General features: G+C 54.4%; 1 protein-coding gene across 1 annotated transcript; it reads left to right on the forward strand.

The window, feature by feature from the left end:
* Positions 1–1733: 1733 nt before the first annotated feature.
* Positions 1734–3567, forward strand: LOC147102660 (uncharacterized). The gene is made up of 2 exons (XM_085964056.1): positions 1734–2022; positions 2181–3567. The coding sequence occupies exon 2, from the start codon at positions 2378–2380 to the stop codon at positions 3323–3325; it is 948 nt and encodes a 315-aa protein (XP_085820182.1). The 5' UTR covers positions 1734–2022; positions 2181–2377; the 3' UTR covers positions 3326–3567.
* Positions 3568–23462: the final 19895 nt, after the last annotated feature.

The raw sequence follows: 23462 nt of genomic DNA on the forward strand, positions 1-23462 counted from the left end.
CCATAACTCTGGCGCTAGTCCCTCTAGCGCCTCAAAAGCGGCGCTAAGGCTAGTGAATTTCTAGGCCTTTGGCCTAGAAATTGGGTTTTGGCTTAGCCAGGGCTTTAGCGCCGGAAGTTAGTGCCGGCGCTAAGTCCCCTGCGCGCGCCAAAAATTCAGTGGCGCCGCGCCCAAACGGCTGCCGGCGCTACTGAAGGGTCTTTGCGGTGGTACATCGGCGCTAACTGCCGTTTCGCGCCGCAATTCCGGCGCTGCGGCACCCGATGCGGTGCGGCAGGCTGGGGACGTGCAGGCCTCCTCCTCCCGTTAAGGAGGAGCTGCCTGCACCCGGCCGCGGCCCACGCAAATCAGCTTAAAAATGAGCCCGGCACCTCGGACAAGTGCCGGGCTTGCATCTGTTCCGGGGGGGGGGGGGGGAGAAGTCCGGGGAGGGAGCTGCGGGCAGGCGGCCGGCGGGAAAGTGGCCGGCCGCCGCGGGGCCTTTAATGCGCCGGCGCAAACTGGAGTAAGGCACCTCTGCCAGAACGTTGCTTGCGGCTGCCACGGGCGAGGCGGCCACAACTCAATTTCGGAGTTCGGGCGGGTTACCACGGCAACCGGGACGCTGCGCACACCGATGACGTCATCGGTGCCGGCGCAGCGCTACCGGTGCAACGCCGATTTAGGGCCCCAGGGAATTTTTAAACTGGCCATAACTCTGGCGCTAGTCCCTCTAGCGCCTCAAAAGCGGCGCTAAGGCTAGTGAATTTCTAGGCCTTTGGCCTAGAAATTCAGTTCGGTCGCTATTGCGGCGCTAAAGTCGGGCGCTCGTCAAATTTAGCGGCCGCCGGAAAGTGCAGGCGAGCTCGCCGAAATTCAGTAGATTTGGCCAACTTTTTGGCCGAGCGCTGCAAAAGGCGTTGGAACCCTGTGTTCAGGCGCTAATCCGGCGATGCAGCCTAATAACGCCGATTCCGGGCGCAGCGCAGGTGCGATCATGTGGTGAGTGTCAGCAGACACCCTGACGCCGGCCAGCTCTTAAAGGGGGAAGGCTCAACTTTGACTGCAGCCACGCCCTGCATGCTGTAGCCCTGCAACTAGGCCTCAGGACTGGTTGTGTGCCATATCAACGCCTGGAGGTCATGGAGAGGGCCCGTGAAAGAGCCCAGCGGTTCTCTGAGCATGCGCTGGGTGTGCTCCTTCATGGGGTGCGCAAAAGAAGACGGGTCGTGTGCCCGGCTAGTGGCAGGAAGGCTCCCAGGAGCCAGTTCAGGGAGGCGTGGACCAAAATTGCCCGGAGGGTCTCCTCCAACTCCGATGTTCCCAGGAGTGCGGACCAGTGCTGCAAGAAATACAACGACCTATGTCGGCTGGTCAAGGTGAGTACCCTTTCCAATGTCCCCCTCATCCTTGCATGTGCACCTCCCATTAGGGCCAAAGGGACATCCAAGGTCTAATGCCCAGCCCTGCTGCCGCTGCAATGGCACTTGCATGTTAATCAATAGCTCTTTCTGCACTTACCACACTGTGCAAGCTATTCCACCATGGGAGGCCTCACACACAGCTACAGGGCACCACACTGTGCAAGCTATTCCACCATGGCAGGCCTCACACACAGCTACAGGGCACCACACTGTGCAAGCTATTCCACCATGGCAGGCCTCACACACAGCTACAGGGCACCACACTGTGCAAGCTATTCCACCATGGCAGGCCTCACACACAGCTACAGGGCACCACACTGTGCAAGCTATTCCACCATGGGAGGCCTCACACACAGCTACAGGGCACCACACTGTGCAAGCTATTCCACCATGGCAGGCCTCACACACAGCAACGGGGCACCACACTGTACTTAGACGCCCTCCTTTCTCTTGCAGGCCAAGCTGGCGAGGAACGCCAGGAGCCTGCGTGTCACTGGTGGAGGCCCTCGCGATTACCAGGATCTAACGCCTCTGGAAGAGAAGGTGGCCCGACTGCTGCGTCACCCGGTGATTGGGCCTGTGGCGCTCGGCGACGCCGACCCTATACTGGAACCCACTGGTAAGGACAGGACCGGGTGCACCTCTATCCTTGCCCTCGCGCATCAGATCTACATCCTTCCCCACTGGCCGAAAAATGCGCATAATGCACCAGTGCGGCCTCCCTCGCAGTCGGCCTGTCCTCACTCTAAAGCTACACTTGTGCCTTCCTGCTTTCAGCTGGTGAGGAGGAGGTGCTCCCTGAAGCCCACACAGCCAGGCCCTCGGAGGAGGAGGACGTCGAGGAGCAGCAGGAAGGCGCCACCTCGGGGGAACCCTCCTCCGCTCCAGGAGATGGCAATGAAGGGGAGACGTCTGGCGTGCCGGAGAGCCAGGGGGAGGCGGGGGAGGGGAGCCCCGAACCTGGTCCCAGTGGCATGGACGCCCGCGGCAAGGCTCCGGCGGCACGCCAGCCTTCTGCCCAGAGGGGGGAGGCGGTGGAGGGGAGGGCAGAACCTGGTGCCAGTGGCGTGGCCGCACGCGGCAACGCTCCGGCGGCACGCCAGCCTTCTGGCCAGAGGGTGGAGGCGCCCTCCAGTCCGGACTCGGACGTCGCCCAGGAGGTGCGCCTCCTGGACGAGATGTCGGCGGCGTCGGAGCGCCGGCACGTGGAAATCATGGAGGTGGTGGCACAGATGCCTCAGGCCATCGAAAGCCTCGCTCAAAGTGTGGTGGCTTTCGGCCAATCCCAGGCCAGGGGCCTAGAGCTTTTCGCAGCAGCGCACGCCAGGGGGGTGGAGCTCCTTGTGGCAGCGCATGAGAGGGGGGTCGAACAACTCGAGGCAGCGCAGCACGCCAGTCGCCAGCTGAGAGGTGCTGTGCAGACAATGGCACTGCAGATGCGGGGACATGCCGGCGCAGTTGGGGCACTGACTTCTGCCACCCTCGCACTGGCGCGGAGGCGTCGCCAGGCCAGCCGCCGCCCTGCTGCCGCACACCGGTCTGGCGACCAACAGTTTGGCGCGCTTGCTCCCCGGCCAGGCCGGCCGAGTGCACGTGTGTCTGGCGACCAGCGCGCGCCTGGCATCACCCACCTTGTCCCCATTGGTGCAGGCGAGCCTGCCACTCCCCCAGCCAGGGTGCAAGGAGCTACTGCAGCCAGTGAAGAGGGCCACCCACAGCTGCAGCAGCCACCAGCCGGCCCCTCCCGGGCCCGCCCTCGTGTAGGCCGACCCCCAAGGGCATCTGGCGAGACGCCTTGTCGCCCTGAGGATCCTTCCCCCAGCCTCGCCACAGCCTCACGGCCCAGCTTGAGGCGCAGCAGCAGGACGGGCCGGGGCAAAAGACGGCTGTCGACAGACTCGCCCTCTCGCCACACCGAATAGAGTGTGTTGAGCGAGGGTTTGGGTGATGCGGGGGCTTCTGTTCTGGGGGGCATTATGTGTTTTGGTTTTATGGGGGTCTTTGTGTTGTTGGGGGGGCTTGTTTTTGTTAGGCCAGTGACGAAGGCCATTTGGATGGTGATGTTATGTTAGTCCTCCCCAGGTTTTGGGAGTGACAGAAGTTTGTTACTGTTTTTTGGGGGTCTTCTCTGTTTTGCTCTTCCATGTGGGAAGGGCCCTGAGTTTTTGAAATAAAGATGTTTATTTATTCACCATGTGCAGGTGTCATGTTTCAAGTGGTTGTTGGGTTAACCGGCTGAGGGCTTGCGAAGCGGCTGCGTTCAGTGGGCCAGGCCATTCCCTGACAGGGGGCCTAGAAGTGTCGAGCAATAAGCCCCCGGCGGACGGCCCTTGGACCTTGTCGCTCCCTCCTGGCCTGGTGCTCCTCCTCCTCAGGGTCCTCCTGCTCGTCCTCCTGAGGTGGTGGGGCAATGTCAGGTGGCAGTGCCTGAGTCCTGCGGATAGCCAGGTTGTGGAGCATGCAGCACACCACGACGAACTGGGAGACTCTATCCGGCGAATACTGAAGAGACCCGCCCGAACGATCCAGGCAACGGAACCGTTGCTTGAGGACGCCTATCGTTTGCTCTATTAGGTTCCTTGTGGCTTGATGGCTTTCGTTGTATGCCAGCTCCGCTGGGGTCCTGGGCGCGCGGAGCGGGGTCATGAGCCATCTGCACAAAGGGTAGCCCTTGTCCCCGATAAGCCATCCCCTTGGTGGAGGCTGTGCCTGGAACATGTCAGCCACAGTAGTCTGTCGCAGGATAAAGGCATCGTGGCTGCTTCCTGGGAAGCGGGCATTGACAGCTAGGATGCGCTGCCTGTGGTCACACACCAGCTGCACATTTAGGGAATGGTAGCCCTTCCGGTTGCGGTATTGCTCAGCATTGTGGATAGGTGCCCGCATAGCCACATGCGTGCAGTCAATGGCGCCCTGCACCATGGGGAAGGCCGCGATCCTGGCAAATCCGAATGCACGCTGCTCCTGCTTGTGTTGGGTCATGGGGAAGGAGATGAATTGGTGCCTCCTCGCGAAAAGTGCTTCGGTGACCTGTCGGATGCAGCGATGCGCGGCGAACTGGGAGATGTTCGCGATGTCCCCAGCAGCGGCTTGGAAGGAGCTGCTTGCATAAAAGCTGAGAGCCACCGTGACCTTCACTTCCACCGAGAGAGACGCCCTGGACATGAGCTGTGGCTGCAAATCTGCATGAAGCAGCTGGCAGATCTCTTCAACCACCTCCCTTCTGAAGCGCAGCCTCTTAACACAATGCGCCGCAGTCATGGTGAGATATGAGACCTGCTCCCGGTATTGCCTGACTGGGTAAGGCCTACGTTGGCGACGCCTAATGGCCCCTCTGCGTCTAGGCATGCCTGGCCCTCTCTCAAAGCGTCTGCGAGCCCTTCGCACAAAATGTAGGAACTGAGGGTTGGCCCCCCATGCAGCCCCCATTACAAAGTTCCAAACAGCAAAATCACAAGGATGCAAATGTCAAAGCACTGGCTAGAAGCCAAAAATACCTCTCCTATGGTGTCCGAAATCAGTAATCTCTGTGCCTTGCTCTCTGTGCAGAAATCCAAACCAGTCAAGTCATTGCAGCGAAATGGCTAGCTTTTATGGGTGAGTGGATGTGCCCTTTAATTAGCGCTCCCCGAATCCCACAGGGCCTCTGTTGAGTTCCATTTCACAGTTCTTAGCAGCGCCACGGCCACATCGGCCGGGCGCCACTAAATTTCCGGTTTGGGGCGCACAAACGGCGTTGCACGACGGAATGACGTCATAAGATGCGCGCGCAGCTGACCGGGCGCTAACACTTTGCGCCGGCGCTAAAGCCCAGCTGAATTTCGGCGTAGGCGCAGATCCGGCGGTGCCCGGGCGCTAAGTGGATAGCGCCGGAAATCTGGCGCTAACGGCTGGCGCAAACAGCTGAATTTCTAGGCCTTTGGCCTAGAAATTGGGTTTTGGCGCAGCGACGGCTTTAGCGCCGGAAGTTAGTGCCGGAGCTAAGTCGCGCTGGGCGGGCCAAAAATTCACTACTTCTGCGCCCAAACGGCTGCCGGCGCTGCTGAAAGCTGTTAGCGCCTGAAAACTGGCGCTATGCGCTGAATTTCGGCGCTATTCCGGCGCTGCGGCGCCCGCTGCGGTGCGGCAGGTTCGGGAAGTGCAGGCCTCCTCCTTCCCTTAAGGAGGAGCTGCCTGCACCCGGCCGCGGCCCGCGATAATCTTTTTAAAAATGAGCCCGGCACCTCGGACAAGTGCCGGGCTTGCTTCTGTTCCGGGGGGGTGGGGGGGGAAGTCCGGGGAGGGAGCTGCGGGCAGGCGGCCGGCGGGAAAGTGGCCGGCCGCCGCGGGGCCTTTAATGCGCCGGCGCAAACTGGAGTAAGGCACCTCTGCCAGAACGTTGCTTGCGGCTGCCACGGGCGAGGCGGCCACAACTCAATTTCGGAGTTCGGGCGGGTTACCACGGCAACCGGGACGCTGCGCACACCGATGACGTCATCGGTGCCGGCGCAGCGCTACCGGTGCAACGCCGATTTAGGGCCCCAGGGAATTTTTAAACTGGCCATAACTCTGGCGCTAGTCCCTCTAGCGCCTCAAAAGCGGCGCTAAGGCTAGTGAATTTCTAGGCCTTTGGCCTAGAAATTCAGTTCGGTCGCTATTGCGGCGCTAAAGTCGGGCGCTCGTCAAATTTAGCGGCCGCCGGAAAGTGCAGGCGAGCTCGCCGAAATTCAGTAGATTTGGCCAACTTTTTGGCCGAGCGCTGCAAAAGGCGTTGGAACCCTGTGTTCAGGCGCTAATCCGGCGATGCAGCCTAATAACGCCGATTCCGGGCGCAGCGCAGGTGCGATCATGTGGTGAGTGTCAGCAGACACCCTGACGCCGGCCAGCTCTTAAAGGGGGAAGGCTCAACTTTGACTGCAGCCACGCCCTGCATGCTGTAGCCCTGCAACTAGGCCTCAGGACTGGTTGTGTGCCATATCAACGCCTGGAGGTCATGGAGAGGGCCCGTGAAAGAGCCCAGCGGTTCTCTGAGCATGCGCTGGGTGTGCTCCTTCATGGGGTGCGCAAAAGAAGACGGGTCGTGTGCCCGGCTAGTGGCAGGAAGGCTCCCAGGAGCCAGTTCAGGGAGGCGTGGACCAAAATTGCCCGGAGGGTCTCCTCCAACTCCGATGTTCCCAGGAGTGCGGACCAGTGCTGCAAGAAATACAACGACCTATGTCGGCTGGTCAAGGTGAGTACCCTTTCCAATGTCCCCCTCATCCTTGCATGTGCACCTCCCATTAGGGCCAAAGGGACATCCAAGGTCTAATGCCCAGCCCTGCTGCCGCTGCAATGGCACTTGCATGTTAATCAATAGCTCTTTCTGCACTTACCACACTGTGCAAGCTATTCCACCATGGGAGGCCTCACACACAGCTACAGGGCACCACACTGTGCAAGCTATTCCACCATGGCAGGCCTCACACACAGCTACAGGGCACCACACTGTGCAAGCTATTCCACCATGGCAGGCCTCACACACAGCTACAGGGCACCACACTGTGCAAGCTATTCCACCATGGCAGGCCTCACACACAGCTACAGGGCACCACACTGTGCAAGCTATTCCACCATGGGAGGCCTCACACACAGCTACAGGGCACCACACTGTGCAAGCTATTCCACCATGGCAGGCCTCACACACAGCAACGGGGCACCACACTGTACTTAGACGCCCTCCTTTCTCTTGCAGGCCAAGCTGGCGAGGAACGCCAGGAGCCTGCGTGTCACTGGTGGAGGCCCTCGCGATTACCAGGATCTAACGCCTCTGGAAGAGAAGGTGGCCCGACTGCTGCGTCACCCGGTGATTGGGCCTGTGGCGCTCGGCGACGCCGACCCTATACTGGAACCCACTGGTAAGGACAGGACCGGGTGCACCTCTATCCTTGCCCTCGCGCATCAGATCTACATCCTTCCCCACTGGCCGAAAAATGCGCATAATGCACCAGTGCGGCCTCCCTCGCAGTCGGCCTGTCCTCACTCTAAAGCTACACTTGTGCCTTCCTGCTTTCAGCTGGTGAGGAGGAGGTGCTCCCTGAAGCCCACACAGCCAGGCCCTCGGAGGAGGAGGACGTCGAGGAGCAGCAGGAAGGCGCCACCTCGGGGGAACCCTCCTCCGCTCCAGGAGATGGCAATGAAGGGGAGACGTCTGGCGTGCCGGAGAGCCAGGGGGAGGCGGGGGAGGGGAGCCCCGAACCTGGTCCCAGTGGCATGGACGCCCGCGGCAAGGCTCCGGCGGCACGCCAGCCTTCTGCCCAGAGGGGGGAGGCGGTGGAGGGGAGGGCAGAACCTGGTGCCAGTGGCGTGGCCGCACGCGGCAACGCTCCGGCGGCACGCCAGCCTTCTGGCCAGAGGGTGGAGGCGCCCTCCAGTCCGGACTCGGACGTCGCCCAGGAGGTGCGCCTCCTGGACGAGATGTCGGCGGCGTCGGAGCGCCGGCACGTGGAAATCATGGAGGTGGTGGCACAGATGCCTCAGGCCATCGAAAGCCTCGCTCAAAGTGTGGTGGCTTTCGGCCAATCCCAGGCCAGGGGCCTAGAGCTTTTCGCAGCAGCGCACGCCAGGGGGGTGGAGCTCCTTGTGGCAGCGCATGAGAGGGGGGTCGAACAACTCGAGGCAGCGCAGCACGCCAGTCGCCAGCTGAGAGGTGCTGTGCAGACAATGGCACTGCAGATGCGGGGACATGCCGGCGCAGTTGGGGCACTGACTTCTGCCACCCTCGCACTGGCGCGGAGGCGTCGCCAGGCCAGCCGCCGCCCTGCTGCCGCACACCGGTCTGGCGACCAACAGTTTGGCGCGCTTGCTCCCCGGCCAGGCCGGCCGAGTGCACGTGTGTCTGGCGACCAGCGCGCGCCTGGCATCACCCACCTTGTCCCCATTGGTGCAGGCGAGCCTGCCACTCCCCCAGCCAGGGTGCAAGGAGCTACTGCAGCCAGTGAAGAGGGCCACCCACAGCTGCAGCAGCCACCAGCCGGCCCCTCCCGGGCCCGCCCTCGTGTAGGCCGACCCCCAAGGGCATCTGGCGAGACGCCTTGTCGCCCTGAGGATCCTTCCCCCAGCCTCGCCACAGCCTCACGGCCCAGCTTGAGGCGCAGCAGCAGGACGGGCCGGGGCAAAAGACGGCTGTCGACAGACTCGCCCTCTCGCCACACCGAATAGAGTGTGTTGAGCGAGGGTTTGGGTGATGCGGGGGCTTCTGTTCTGGGGGGCATTATGTGTTTTGGTTTTATGGGGGTCTTTGTGTTGTTGGGGGGGCTTGTTTTTGTTAGGCCAGTGACGAAGGCCATTTGGATGGTGATGTTATGTTAGTCCTCCCCAGGTTTTGGGAGTGACAGAAGTTTGTTACTGTTTTTTGGGGGTCTTCTCTGTTTTGCTCTTCCATGTGGGAAGGGCCCTGAGTTTTTGAAATAAAGATGTTTATTTATTCACCATGTGCAGGTGTCATGTTTCAAGTGGTTGTTGGGTTAACCGGCTGAGGGCTTGCGAAGCGGCTGCGTTCAGTGGGCCAGGCCATTCCCTGACAGGGGGCCTAGAAGTGTCGAGCAATAAGCCCCCGGCGGACGGCCCTTGGACCTTGTCGCTCCCTCCTGGCCTGGTGCTCCTCCTCCTCAGGGTCCTCCTGCTCGTCCTCCTGAGGTGGTGGGGCAATGTCAGGTGGCAGTGCCTGAGTCCTGCGGATAGCCAGGTTGTGGAGCATGCAGCACACCACGACGAACTGGGAGACTCTATCCGGCGAATACTGAAGAGACCCGCCCGAACGATCCAGGCAACGGAACCGTTGCTTGAGGACGCCTATCGTTTGCTCTATTAGGTTCCTTGTGGCTTGATGGCTTTCGTTGTATGCCAGCTCCGCTGGGGTCCTGGGCGCGCGGAGCGGGGTCATGAGCCATCTGCACAAAGGGTAGCCCTTGTCCCCGATAAGCCATCCCCTTGGTGGAGGCTGTGCCTGGAACATGTCAGCCACAGTAGTCTGTCGCAGGATAAAGGCATCGTGGCTGCTTCCTGGGAAGCGGGCATTGACAGCTAGGATGCGCTGCCTGTGGTCACACACCAGCTGCACATTTAGGGAATGGTAGCCCTTCCGGTTGCGGTATTGCTCAGCATTGTGGATAGGTGCCCGCATAGCCACATGCGTGCAGTCAATGGCGCCCTGCACCATGGGGAAGGCCGCGATCCTGGCAAATCCGAATGCACGCTGCTCCTGCTTGTGTTGGGTCATGGGGAAGGAGATGAATTGGTGCCTCCTCGCGAAAAGTGCTTCGGTGACCTGTCGGATGCAGCGATGCGCGGCGAACTGGGAGATGTTCGCGATGTCCCCAGCAGCGGCTTGGAAGGAGCTGCTTGCATAAAAGCTGAGAGCCACCGTGACCTTCACTTCCACCGAGAGAGACGCCCTGGACATGAGCTGTGGCTGCAAATCTGCATGAAGCAGCTGGCAGATCTCTTCAACCACCTCCCTTCTGAAGCGCAGCCTCTTAACACAATGCGCCGCAGTCATGGTGAGATATGAGACCTGCTCCCGGTATTGCCTGACTGGGTAAGGCCTACGTTGGCGACGCCTAATGGCCCCTCTGCGTCTAGGCATGCCTGGCCCTCTCTCAAAGCGTCTGCGAGCCCTTCGCACAAAATGTAGGAACTGAGGGTTGGCCCCCCATGCAGCCCCCATTACAAAGTTCCAAACAGCAAAATCACAAGGATGCAAATGTCAAAGCACTGGCTAGAAGCCAAAAATACCTCTCCTATGGTGTCCGAAATCAGTAATCTCTGTGCCTTGCTCTCTGTGCAGAAATCCAAACCAGTCAAGTCATTGCAGCGAAATGGCTAGCTTTTATGGGTGAGTGGATGTGCCCTTTAATTAGCGCTCCCCGAATCCCACAGGGCCTCTGTTGAGTTCCATTTCACAGTTCTTAGCAGCGCCACGGCCACATCGGCCGGGCGCCACTAAATTTCCGGTTTGGGGCGCACAAACGGCGTTGCACGACGGAATGACGTCATAAGATGCGCGCGCAGCTGACCGGGCGCTAACACTTTGCGCCGGCGCTAAAGCCCAGCTGAATTTCGGCGTAGGCGCAGATCCGGCGGTGCCCGGGCGCTAAGTGGATAGCGCCGGAAATCTGGCGCTAACGGCTGGCGCAAACAGCTGAATTTCTAGGCCTTTGGCCTAGAAATTGGGTTTTGGCGCAGCGACGGCTTTAGCGCCGGAAGTTAGTGCCGGAGCTAAGTCGCGCTGGGCGGGCCAAAAATTCACTACTTCTGCGCCCAAACGGCTGCCGGCGCTGCTGAAAGCTGTTAGCGCCTGAAAACTGGCGCTATGCGCTGAATTTCGGCGCTATTCCGGCGCTGCGGCGCCCGCTGCGGTGCGGCAGGTTCGGGAAGTGCAGGCCTCCTCCTTCCCTTAAGGAGGAGCTGCCTGCACCCGGCCGCGGCCCGCGATAATCTTTTTAAAAATGAGCCCGGCACCTCGGACAAGTGCCGGGCTTGCTTCTGTTCCGGGGGGGTGGGGGGGGAAGTCCGGGGAGGGAGCTGCGGCCAGGCAGGCGGCGGGAAAGCGGCCGGCCGCCGCGGGGCCTTTAATGCGCCGGCGCAACGTTCTGTAAGGCACCTCTGCCAGAACGTTGCTTGCGGCTGCCACGGGCGAGGCGGCCGCAAGTCAATTTCGGCGCTGGGGCCCGTTACCATGGCAACCGGGACGCTGCGCACACCGATGACGTCATCGGTGCCGGCGCAGCGCTACCGGTCTACCGCGGCGGAAGGGCCCCAGGCAATTTCGGCGCCGGCGCCAATTGCAGCGCTAGGCCCTCTAGCGCCGCAAAATCGGCGCTAAGGGCACTGAATTTCTAGGCCTTTGTCTTTAATGATTAAGCAGCAGCTGAGTTGCTTCTACCCCTCTCACTGGATGTGTTGAGCACAGATTTAATCAATTTATTGATTCATAGCTGGCTGGGCGATGTTGAAGCCCAGTTGCATGGGCTGTAGCCATATTTATTAATTTAACTGGTACTGAAGGCTGAATATTGACTGAAGGCTGAATTATTTATTTATTTAATTACAAGCTAGTGGGCTGCGGCTGGAGAGGGATGGATTTTATGGAGGCTGGATTTATTCATGTAATTAATTGCTGGTTGGCCGTCTCATGTTGAAGGCCGATTATATCCCAGTGTAGTGTATGTACCCGTCTACCTTTAAGGGAACTATTGAATGTAACCGTTCACCTTTAAGAGAACTACTTTAGGTGTGGCACTATTTGTTTGGCTTCTGTATACTGTAATACCGATAGTGACCACACCAGTATATAAGTGTTGTGGCAGGATTGCTGGGGCAGATTCGCCCGGACCTTCGACTAGTAAAGACCTGTTTGTTTGTTACTTCTGAAGTCTGTGTATTTATTAACTGCACAACCCACAGACTTTACAGTGGCGACGAGTCCGATCGTACCCTGCGGCAAGACTACCAAAGCAACGAAGAGCGTCGAAGAGAGGCAACCGCCCTCGTCGTGCTGCTGAAAGAAAACACGAGGCTGCAGCAGGAGGAAGGAGGAAGACTTTAGCAATAAAAGCTTCCGTCTGCAACAGGCACTGACTACCCTTCTACCACGGTGCGGAGTAAGCCGATCAGCAGGGAACAAGGCGGCCGAAGAGACTGTGAGTAGGGGAAGGTGTAGAGAATATCCGGAGGATAAGGGCTGTGCACTCGACCACGGTCGAGGGGGAACGGAGCCGGTCAGAAAGTCGGGTCCAACGGCGTCGTGAGACAGTCGGACCTCGATCGGCGGGAAAAGCCAGGCAGCGACCGCAGCCACGAAGCGCTGAGACTGGGAGTAGGCGCGGGAAGAGAAACCCAGCTGCAGCCGGGGAGGGAAACACCGGTCTGCGAGAGGGCTGGGAGACGAACAGGAACCGTGCGGGTGGGAGAGAGAGACAGAGCCGAGCAAGGGGAGAGAGACTGCGTGAGAACCAGTCCAGCGGCTGAGCTGTTCTCCACCAACGGGGTACCCAGAGCCGGTAGAACCAAACGTGTGGGAGAGGGAGAGACAGAGCCGAGCAAGGGGAGAGAGACAGTGCGAGAGCCAGTCCAGCGGCTGAACTGTTCTCCACCAACGGGGTACCCAGGGCCGGTAGAACCGAACGTGCGGGAGAGAGAGCGACAGAGCCGGGTACGGAGAGAGAGACTGCGCGAGAGCCAGTCCAGCGGCTGAACTGTCCTCCGTTAACGGGGTGTACCCAGCGCCGGTAGAGCCGTGCGGGCGGGAGGAAAAGACAGAGCTGAGTAAGGGGAGCTGTGCGAGAGCCAGCCCAGCGGCTGAACCTGTCCGCTGTGGGGAAAGCGTACCCCTTCCACCAGGAAGAAACGCGGGAAGCCGCCATTAGGCGGAGGAGACGACAGAAGCGGGAAACCGCCATTGAAGTGGGCGGGGAGAGAAAGGAAGAGCAGGAAACCGCCATTTTCGCGGGGAAAACCGCCATCTTAACTGACATACCGCCATTGAAGTGGGCGGGGAGAGAAGGAAAGAGCGGGAAACCGCCGATTTCGCGGGAAAACCGCCATCTTAGAAATAAACAAATAAATAAGAATACTTAAAGAAATACTGGTGCTGCTCCCAAGGGAAGAAAGATGCCTAAGCGAGGGAATATTAACGACTTTAATTCTGAAATAGAAGACTGGGCCACGTACGTGGAACGCATAGAGATCTATTGCGAAGCCAACAAAATAGAGGAAGACGACAAGGCGATAACATTGCTAAACTCGATGGGGGCAAAAACATACGGGCTCTTGAAGCATCTAATAGCACCAGATAAACCAGCGGATCAGACCTTCGAAGAGATTGTGGCTGTGCTGAAGGACCACTTGAACCCCACACCGTTGATGCTGGCTGAACGATTCAAATTCTACGCAAGAACGCACAGGAAAGACGAAAGCAATGCGGAATACTTGGTCGAACTGCGTAGGCTAGCGAAATACTGCCAGTTCGGAGGGAATCTGACAGAAGCACTGCGGGACAAGTTCGTATGCGGATTGTCCAAAGAAGGGACGCAGAAGCGACTACTGGAAGAGAACGACCTCACACTGGACAGGGCTGTCCTTATAGCTGCATCGCACGAAGCCGCAGCGAAAGGAACGGCGGAAATGCAACTAAAGGCGGCAGCACTCGGGGTGGACCAAATTACTTCAAGCACAACAAAATGCTACCGTTGTGGGAAGACAATGCATGACCAGAATCAATGCTGGTTTAAGAACCAAGAGTGTAGGAAATGTGGCAAACTGGGTCACATCGCGAAGGTATGCCGGTCAGGGAAGAAGACCAACAATCAAAGGAAGCCACCACAAGAAAAGCACAACAAGGTACACAAGGTGGCTGAGAAGAGTTCAGACGAACAGAATTCAGACTCAGACCCAAACAACCAGGAGCTGGGTAGTCTGAGAATCCACAATGTGGGTAAAGAAACGGATCTACAGACCATCTGGGTCATACTAAAAATAGCTGGAGTCCAAGTAAGAATGGAGCTGGACACTGGATCAGCTCTATCAGTCATCAACCGAAGGGACTACCACCAGCTATTCTCTCACATACCTTTAAGAAATGCCAAGTTCGTATTACAGACATACACGGGGCATAACGTATACCCCGTGGGGAAAATAAGAGTCAAGGTGAGAGATAGGGGTAAAGAACACCCAAGAATGAACTTGTACGTGTTACCTGAGGGAGGACCACCACTTCTAGGATGGGAGTGGATTAAGAAAATAGACATGGAAGGGCATTACCTAAAAGCCATAATGAGGGAGGACTCGGTGCAAGCTATTAGCTCAGATTCTGAAATGGATGATGATAAGACCAATTCGAATATGGAAGACAAGGCTAAAAGGGACTTGCCGACGATGGGGAAGAAAACGAAGACATGCAGAAGGACTTATGTTACCAAGAAGAATAAAGCTGCAGAGCAGAACTCCAGGTTGACAGAGAATTCTGAGCCTGTTCAAGCAAAGGATTCATCCACGACGGAAGAACACCGAGTTCGGACTCAAACTTATGTCAAAGTACGACAACAATTAGAACAGTTGAGTGACCGTCTCGTACAAGAGATGAAAAATATGGAAAAGTTCTGGGACACCGAATGGGAGAACCTGGAAAGACAACAGAGACAGCTAGCTCAAGCAGAGAGCGACCATAGAGCCATCGTGGCCAAATACCAATCACATTCCCCTGATGCTGTTCAGGAACTAGAATATTTACAGAACGAACCAAAGGAAGAGGAATCTTCAGGAAGCCAGGATTTTATCCCAGTTCTTCTCTACGACTCCTTACAAGCAGAGTGTGAGAAGTTGAAAGAACAGTATGAACAGGCCCAGGCTACAATTCTGGAGGGGGTTAACTCGGCAACCTCCGAAAAGCTAGTTTCAGTAGAAGCATATGAACAACTAAAGGTTGAACATGAGCAAGAAGTCCAAAGGCTGCAGGAAATTCTTGATGAGCTCAAGGCCAAGACAGACTCATCGGTAGAAGTTCCATCCATAGATGAGAAATTAGAGGTGAAAAACATGGCAGAGCATGAAAGACAGGATGTCCAAGAACTCATAAAAACATTGAAGGACACCCAAGACAAATATGAGGCGGCAATGACTGAGGTTCAACAACTTGAAGAACAGATTCAACTGGGAATCCTTTCAGTGGAAGAAAAGGAAACTGTAAGAAACTCAGAGACTGTAAGAATGGTCCCTGAACATGAGCTAGAGAGCATCAGGGCGCAACTTTTCCGAGCGCTGAAAGCCAAAGTTCAAGAGGAACAGAAGGTGGAAGTATTGGAGGAAAAGTTGGATGAAATGGAGAAGACTCTGATCCACCGTGCTCCCAGGGAAGAGTTAACGGTCAGCCAACTCCTTCATATGCTGAAGGACAAGGCTCTGCAAGGGGAACAATCTGAACACGAGCTTCAATCTTCAGGGGGAACGAGTTCGGAGCTCTCAAAAGTCACGGAGATAGCTGAGGTGGCAACACAAATTTTACAAGGATGCCAAAAGTACGTTGAATCACGTCAAGGTGAACAGAAGAATGTGGAAACCGTTACTTCAGTGGAAGGATTAAATAGCTTGATAACGCAATTCCCGATGGAAGGGAAGGTATTGAACTCACAAATGAGGTCCGTCGTGAAGGAATGGCAGATAACCCAGGAAGAGCGGGATGAATATGAATGCATGAAGAAGTCTTTTCAAGAAAGATGTCTAGGGAAGGAACCACCGTCAGCTAACGTCCAGACGGGTGAGGAGGAAGAAGAAGGCTCTCTCGTTGGCCTAACTCAGGACGAACCCGAATATTACCATGACCTGTTGAGTGACACTGAATATTACGAGGATGTGGTCTGCCCAGCTTGTGATGAAAACTCCCGAAGTGCTGAAATCCGGATGAAGCACTTAAGGTCTAAGGAACATAGAGAGTTGGTGGCGCTACAGCTGGCAGCCGAGAAAGGAGCTCCGAGAGTTTCAAAAAGGCAGAAAAGAAAAAGAAGAAGCAGAAGATAATAACTGTCTAAAATATTAGCACTTCTACCATCTCAGGCGGGACACTACGAGAGGAGCTAAATTAGTTGAAAAACTGGAAAGTGTCAAGACAGCCAGTTGGTTGTAAAAGTCCGCACTGCTGGTTCAACAGGACGAAAGTTCAAGCTGTTACGTCAAGAAAAAGGCTATGGAGGAGTCACTCTAGCCATGTGAACCGGCTACACCAAAGAGATGTTGTTTGGAACGAGTCAAGATCAGAGACTGACTCTATGAACTGTTTCACTGTTTCCGCAGAGGCTGAACCTGTGAACTGTTCCCACCAAGATTATATCTGTAAATTGTTTTATATGACATTGACTCCACCGAGATTATATCTGTAATTTGTTTTATAGGAAGTTGAAGATATGTATGTTTAACGGGGACTCTGTAAGTAATAAGCTAAAAAGGGAGGATTGTAGTGTATGTACCCGTCTACCTTTAAGGGAACTATTGAATGTAACCGTTCACCTTTAAGAGAACTACTTTAGGTGTGGCACTATTTGTTTGGCTTCTGTATACTGTAATACCGATAGTGACCACACCAGTATATAAGTGTTGTGGCAGGATTGCTGGGGCAGATTCGCCCGGACCTTCAAATAGTAAAGACCTGTTTGTTTGTTACTTCTGAAGTCTGTGTATTTATTAACTGCACAACCCACAGACTTTACACCCAGCACCCGAAGAGGGATAAGGTCTACATAGGATTACATACGATATACGACACAGAAACAGGCCATTCGGCCCAACCAGTCCATGCCGGAGTTTATGCTCCACTCGAGCCTCCTCCCGTCTTTCCTGATCTAAATCTATCAGCGTAACCCTCTATTCCCTTGTCCCTCATATGCTTGTCTCGCCTCCCCTTAAATGCATCTATACTATTCGCTTCAACCCCTCCCTGTGGTAGCGAGTTCCACATTCTCACCACTCTTTGGGTAAATAAGTTTCTTCTGAATTCCCTATTGGATTTTTTGGTGACTATCTTATATTGATGGTCTCTAGTTATGCTCTTTCCCACAGTGGAAACACTCTCTCTGTATCTACTCTGTCAAAACCTTTCATAATTTTAAAGACCTCTATTAGGTCACCCCTCAGCCTTCTTTTTTCAAGAGAAAAGAGACCCAGCCTGTAGTCTAACCAAGGTTCAATACTTATCAATTCTATCCCTCTAGAAATAAACCCTAGTGCTTGGTTTGCTTTTTTTATGGCCTTGCTAACCTGTGTCACAACTTTTAGTGATTTGTGTATTTGTACTCCTAGATCCCTTTGTTCCTGTACCCCATCTAGACTCACACCCTCCAAGTAATAAGTGACCTCCCTATTCTTCCTACCAAAATGTAATACCTCACATTTACATGTGTTGAAATTCATTTGCCAATTATATGCCCATTTTACAAGTTTATTAATGTCCTCCTGTAATTTATTGCAGTCCTCCTCAGTATTGACTATTCCCCCTCCATTTGGTGTCATCCGCAAATTTAGAAATTGTGTTTTTGATTCCAAAGTCTAAATCGTTAATGTAAATTGTGAACAGCAGTGGTCCCAGCACTGATCCTTGTGGAACACCACTACCCACCTTCTGCCACTGTGAATAGCTCCCCTTTACTCCCACTCTCTGCTTTCTGTCCTGAAGCCAGCCCGCAATCCATTCTGCTACTTGTCCCCTGACTCTGCATTCTCTGACCTTGTTCTTCAGTCTATTATGGGGTACCTTATCGAAGCCATTTTGAAAATCTAGATAAATTACATCTACTGCATTACCATTGTCTACTCTCTCTGTTACCTCTTCAAAAAATTCAATACGGTTGGTCAAGCAAGACTTTCCCTTTTGAAATCCATGCTGACTATTCATTATTATATTTTTGGTTTCTAGATGTACTTCTATTTTCTCCTTTAGTAGGGATTCCATTATTTTTCTGTGTTGGCTATGGCTCAGTTGGTAGCACACTAGCCTCTGAGTCAGAAGGTTTTGGGTTCAAGTCCCACTCCAGGGACTTGAGCACAATATGCTAAGCTGACACACCAGCGCAGTGCTGAGGGAGTGCTGCGCTGTTGGAGGTGCTGTCTTTCGGATGAGATGTTAAACCAAATCTGCTTTCTCAGGTGGACGTAAAAGATCCTATTGCCCTATTTCGAAGAAGAGCAGGGGAGTTCTCCCTGGTGTCCTAGTCAATATTCATCCCTCAATCAACATCACAAAAGCAGATTATCCAGCCATTATCACATTGCTGTTTGTTGGACCTTGCTGAGCGCAAATTGGCTGCTGTGTTTCCTACATTACAACAGTGACTCCACTTCAAGAAAAAATGTACTTCATTGGCTGTAAAGCGCTTTGGGACATCTGGTGGTCGTGAAAAGCGTTACAGAAATGCAAGTCTTTCTTTTACCACCGATGTTAAGCTGAGTGGTCTATAATTCCCTGGACATGTTCTATCCCCCTGCTTAAATACACGTATTACGTTAGCTATCTGCCAGTCCTCTGGCACTATACCTTTTTCTAACAAATTATTAAATATGCGTAGTAATGCTTCGGCTACCTCTTCCCTAGATTCTTTTAAAATGCATGGATGCAATCCATCTAGACCAGGGGTTTTATCCTCTTTGAGTTTGATTAGTTTATTTAATATATCCCCTTTTTTATTTTCAATGCACTTATCTCATCACTAATCTCATCATCCAATGTCATGTCCGCCTGTTCTATCTCCCTGATAAATACTGAAGCAAAATAATGATTTAATATTTCTCCCATCTCGCTATCATTACCTGTGTTATTATTCTGTCTATTCCTTAATGGTCCTATTCCCATCCCAGCCTTCCTTTTTTATTGATGTGCCTATAAAATATTTTATGATTTTGTTTTATGTTCCTGGATAATTTAATTTCATAGTTCCTCTTTGCCTCCCTAATTTTTTTTTACTTCTCTCCTAATCTTTTCATATTCTCCCTGATCATGCACTCCCCTGCTGTCTATGTACTTAATGTGTGCCTCTTTTCTTACCCTCAATTGTTCCCTTATGGCTTTATTCATCCACGGAGTCTCATTATTGTTTAGTTTGTTCTTTCGTTTTTGCAGAATATATTTTTCCTGCACTCTGTTGAACACCGTTTTAAATGTTTCCCATTGCTGTTCTACACTGTTGTTTGTTGAGACCCCATTTATTTATATGGTTATTTGGTAGTCGACAGGCTGACCCTACTTCCATCATGACCAGCTCCCCATGAAGACCAATACAATTTATTGAGGTTACACTTGCAGTATTTGTTTATGTAATTGATTGACAGTTGGTTCAGTACATGCAAAACCCAATCCTTTCTGACAGCATATTTGTCCAAAAATGAAAAGATGAAGAGTGTATGTGTAAGCATGCAATGTATTACAAAACCTACTCCTGCCCGCTACCTGATCACAGACTTCCCTTCTGGGGTTTTTTTTGGCCCCTCCCCTTTTTCCTTGGCTCTGTACTTGCCTAAAAGCTCTTTATTTCTAACATCTTCCAGGTCTGATAAAAGGTAATCGATCTGAAATGTTAACTCTATTTTTCTCTCCACTGATGCTGTGAAGGAATAAGCCATATTCAGAAAAATACACCATTCTATGAAAGAATTCTGGCCTTTGTAACATGACAAACTGGGCTTGAAAATCTAAAAACCTAACAATGGAGAAGCTGTAAACAGCATACAGGCTATTGAGATAAGATAAGTTGTTGACACCGAATCAATAACCTTATTGAAACAGGAGGTTGGAGGTTCCTGATAGTCTGAAGCTTTGGAAAGAACGCAATGGTGCACCCGGTTGAGGTGTTTTAATTTACATGTCGTAAAAAGACACAAACAGAAGACCTTGCAAAGAATGACATCAAATAGATGCATCTGCTGGTTACACCATTTTTTTATGATAAGTTTTGAACACCTAGGGTAGAGACATAGGCCTAGAAATTCATTAAGGCGCCGGCAGCTTTGCGGCCAGTTACCGCCTAAAGAGGGCTTCTGCGCCAATACAGGAGTTTGCGCTGATATTCAGCACAGCGGTAATGGCGGCGGTAGCCGTTAGCGCTGCGCCGGCACCGATCAAATCAAATCAAATCAACTTTTATTGTCATTGTTAGTGCACAAGTGCAGTACAACGAAATGTAGGCTCGCGGCTCCCGAGAGTGTACAATTTGGATTGGACACTTAAACATTTCAACATACATTTGTACATATATATTAGCATAAATATGACCATAATAAAGTGCATCGGCAGATGTGCAGGCTTTAGTGTTTATTTGTGGAGTTCAGTAGGATGACAGCCCTGGGAAAGAAGCTGTTCCTAAATCTGGTCGTACGGGTGCGAATGCATCTGTAGCGCCTTCCAGATGGTAGGAGGGCGAACAGACTGTGGCTGGGGTGGGTAGGGTCTTTGATGATGGACCGTGCCCTCTGTAGGCAGCGTTTCTGATATATATGTTCTATGGTCGGTAGCCGGGTGCCGGTAATGCGTTGGGCAGTTTTGACTACCCGCTGCAGGGCTTTCCGGTCATGGGAGCTACAGCTGCCGTACCATACCGTGATACAGTTTGTCAGGATGCTCTCTATAGTGCAGCGGTAGAAGTTAGAGAGGATCGGGGGTGACAGATTACATCCCTTCAGCCTCCTCAAGAAATATAGGCGCTGCTGGGCCTTCTTCACCAGAGAGGAGGTGTTGAGGGACCAGGAGAGGTCTTCCGTGATGTGGACTCCGAGGAACTTAAAGCTGGCTACCCTTTCCACCTCCGCCCCATTGATGTGGATGGGGGTGTGACTTCCGCCTTTGGACTTCCTGAAGTCCACGATTATTTCCTTTGTTTTCTTGGTGTTAAGGGCCAGGTTGTTGTCGGCGCACCACTTCACGAGATGCTGGACCTCCTCCCTGTAGGCTGACTCATCGTTGTTGGTGATCTGGCCTCCCGATACCGGCCCGATCCCCATATTTAGCTGCGGCCGCCTCTTCCGCAGCGGCCGCAAACAGCGACCAGAAAACGGGGCCGTACTGTAGCCTTAGTGGGGCGCTTTAAGGTGGAGGTGCGGCCGGCTGCTTTTTCGGCGGCCGCCTGCCCGCACCTCCTTCCCCGGCCTCCTCCACCACCCCCCCCCGCGGCATTGCCGGCTGCTTTCCGTGAACCCGGCACTTCTCCGTGGTGCCGGGCTCATTTGCCGGCACAATCCAGCGGCGATCTCCCCGTGGCAGGCACCTCCCCCTTAAGAGAAGGAGGAGGCCTGCAGTACCGCAGCCTGCCACTCCGCAGCGGGTGGCGCAGCGGCGCCTAGAGCGCTGAAATTCAGTTTCAGCACCCCAAGCGGGGGTGGGCACACGCTGGGATAGCGCCCGGTTCTGACTTGGGGCGCAAAAACTGAATATCTGACGGTCGCAACTGGCTCCGCGCCCAGCACTAACTTTTGGGCGCTAGCCAGCTGGCGGGGCCATAGTGAATTTCTAGGCCATAATTCTTAATGCTACCAGCTGATCTAACTGTAAAAATAGCAGGGATCAGCAGAAAAATGACTAGAGATAATTAGCTTACATCAGCAGGAAACTTCAAAGGAAATACCACTGCAAAAGGGTATAAAAATTTAACTTTCAAATGGGGTGATAGATTCGCTGTAAAGGGGCAAAGTGATTCTCAGCTTCAGAGCTAGCTCTGTCAGTCTTCAACTCTTTGTATCTCGGGGATCTAGTTATTGTATTTGATTTTGGTGGATATCCTGGAATAAACTAAGAACTGTAAAACTAGCGAAGTTAAGGGCCTAGAAATTCAGTATAGCCACTTTTGGGGCGGTAAAGTCGGGCGGGCACTAAAGTTTGCGCCCGGCGCAAAGTCGATGGCACTTTGCCGATATTCAGTAGCTTCGCCCTAAGAGGTTGCTTGAGCGCTAAAACTGGCGTTGCACGCCTATCCTTAGGCGCTAAGCCAACGGTGCAGAGGGATAGCGCCGAGGCCGGGCGCAGCGCAGGTGCGGTCATTTCTTGATTGACAGCAGACACCGTGGCGCCGGCCAGCTCTTAAAGGGGGAAGGGTCGACTTGCTCTGCTGCAACCGCCTGCACACTGCAGCCTTCCAGCTAGGCCTGAACACTGCTGGTGATCAGAAGGAGCCATGGCAACGGTACAGAAGGCCCGTGAGCGTGCCCTGCGCTTCTCAGCCCATGACTTGAAGGTGATGGTGAGGGCCTTGGAGAAGAGACAGCACATCTTGTTCCCGGACACTGGCAGGAAGCCTCCAAACAGCGTCTATAGGAAAGCCTGGAGGGAGGTCGCCCGCTGGGTGTCGGCCACCGGCGATGCCCCCAGGGACAATGTCCAATGCCGGAAGAAGTTTAATGACCTGACCAGGATTGTCAGGGTGAGTACCCTTTCCAGTCTCCTCCTCATCCTTGCATGTACACCTGACATGATGGGCAAAGGGACCTGAAAGCCCTAATGGCCAGCCCTCAGCCAGCAGCTATGGGACAGTCATGAACATCAATTGCACATTCTGCACTTTACACCATGGGAGGCAGTGCACACCACATCAGGGCTACACACTGGCCAAGCTATTCCACCATGGGAGGCAGCACACACCACATCAGGGCTACACACTGGCCAAGCTATTCCATCATGGGAGGCAGCGCACACCACATCAGGGCTACACACTGGCCAAGCTATTCCACCATGGGAGGCAGCGCACACCACATCAGGGCTACACACTGGCCAAGCTATTCCACCATGGGAGGCAGCGCACACCACATCAGGGCTACACACTGGCCAAGCTATTCCACCATGGGAGGCAGTGCACACCACATCAGGGCTACACACCGTACTTAAAGGCCGTCCTTTCTCTTGCAGGCAAAACTTGCCAACAACCGAAGGCACCAGGAGCAGACCGGGGGAGGCCGCCTCCAGATCCAGGAGCTCACTCCCCTGGAGGAGCGCGTGAGTTGCCTCATGGGACCCCGGGTGATTGGGCCCGTCGCCTGTGGAGATGCCGACCCTCTTCTGGGCCACAATGGTATGGACATCACCTTTTGGACCTCTCTCGTCGCACTTGCGCATCCGATCTACCTCCTTTGCCATTGTCCGACCAATGCGCTGAATGCCACCAGTCATGCCTCCCTCGCTGATGCCCTCTCCTCACTCTAAAGCTACTCTTGTGCCTTCCTGCTTTCAGCTGGTGACGAGGAGCTCCCTGAAGCTGCCAGTGACAGCCCCTCCGAGGAGGAGGAGGAGGAGGAACAGGAAGGCGGACCATCAGGGCAGCAGTCAGGTGCGGCTGCAGATGCCGAAGTAGTGGACACGTCTTCCCTGGAGGAGAGCCTGGAGGAAGTGTCGGAGGGGAGTGGAGCTGCTGGGACCAGTGGCGTCCAGCAACCCAGGAGGGCTGCGGTTGGTCCGCGGCATTCCCCCCAGAGGGGGGAAGGATCGGAGGGGAGTGCAGTTGCTGGGCCCAGTCGCCGCCGGCAACGTGGCAAGGGTCGGCCAGCTCTGCCCCTGCTCCCCAGCGGGAGAGTCCGGACTCCAGT

Source organism: Somniosus microcephalus, chromosome 21 (genome assembly GCF_052327205.1).
Source record: "Somniosus microcephalus isolate GS21.2 chromosome 21, FLI_Smic_1.0, whole genome shotgun sequence".
Taxonomy (NCBI): domain Eukaryota; kingdom Metazoa; phylum Chordata; class Chondrichthyes; order Squaliformes; family Somniosidae; genus Somniosus; species Somniosus microcephalus.

What these genes read in the sequence shown, in the direction of transcription:
- LOC147102660 (XM_085964056.1), top strand. Translation starts at nt 2,378, where the DNA reads ATGGACGCCCGCGGCAAGGCTCCGGCGGCACGCCAGCCTTCTGCCCAG.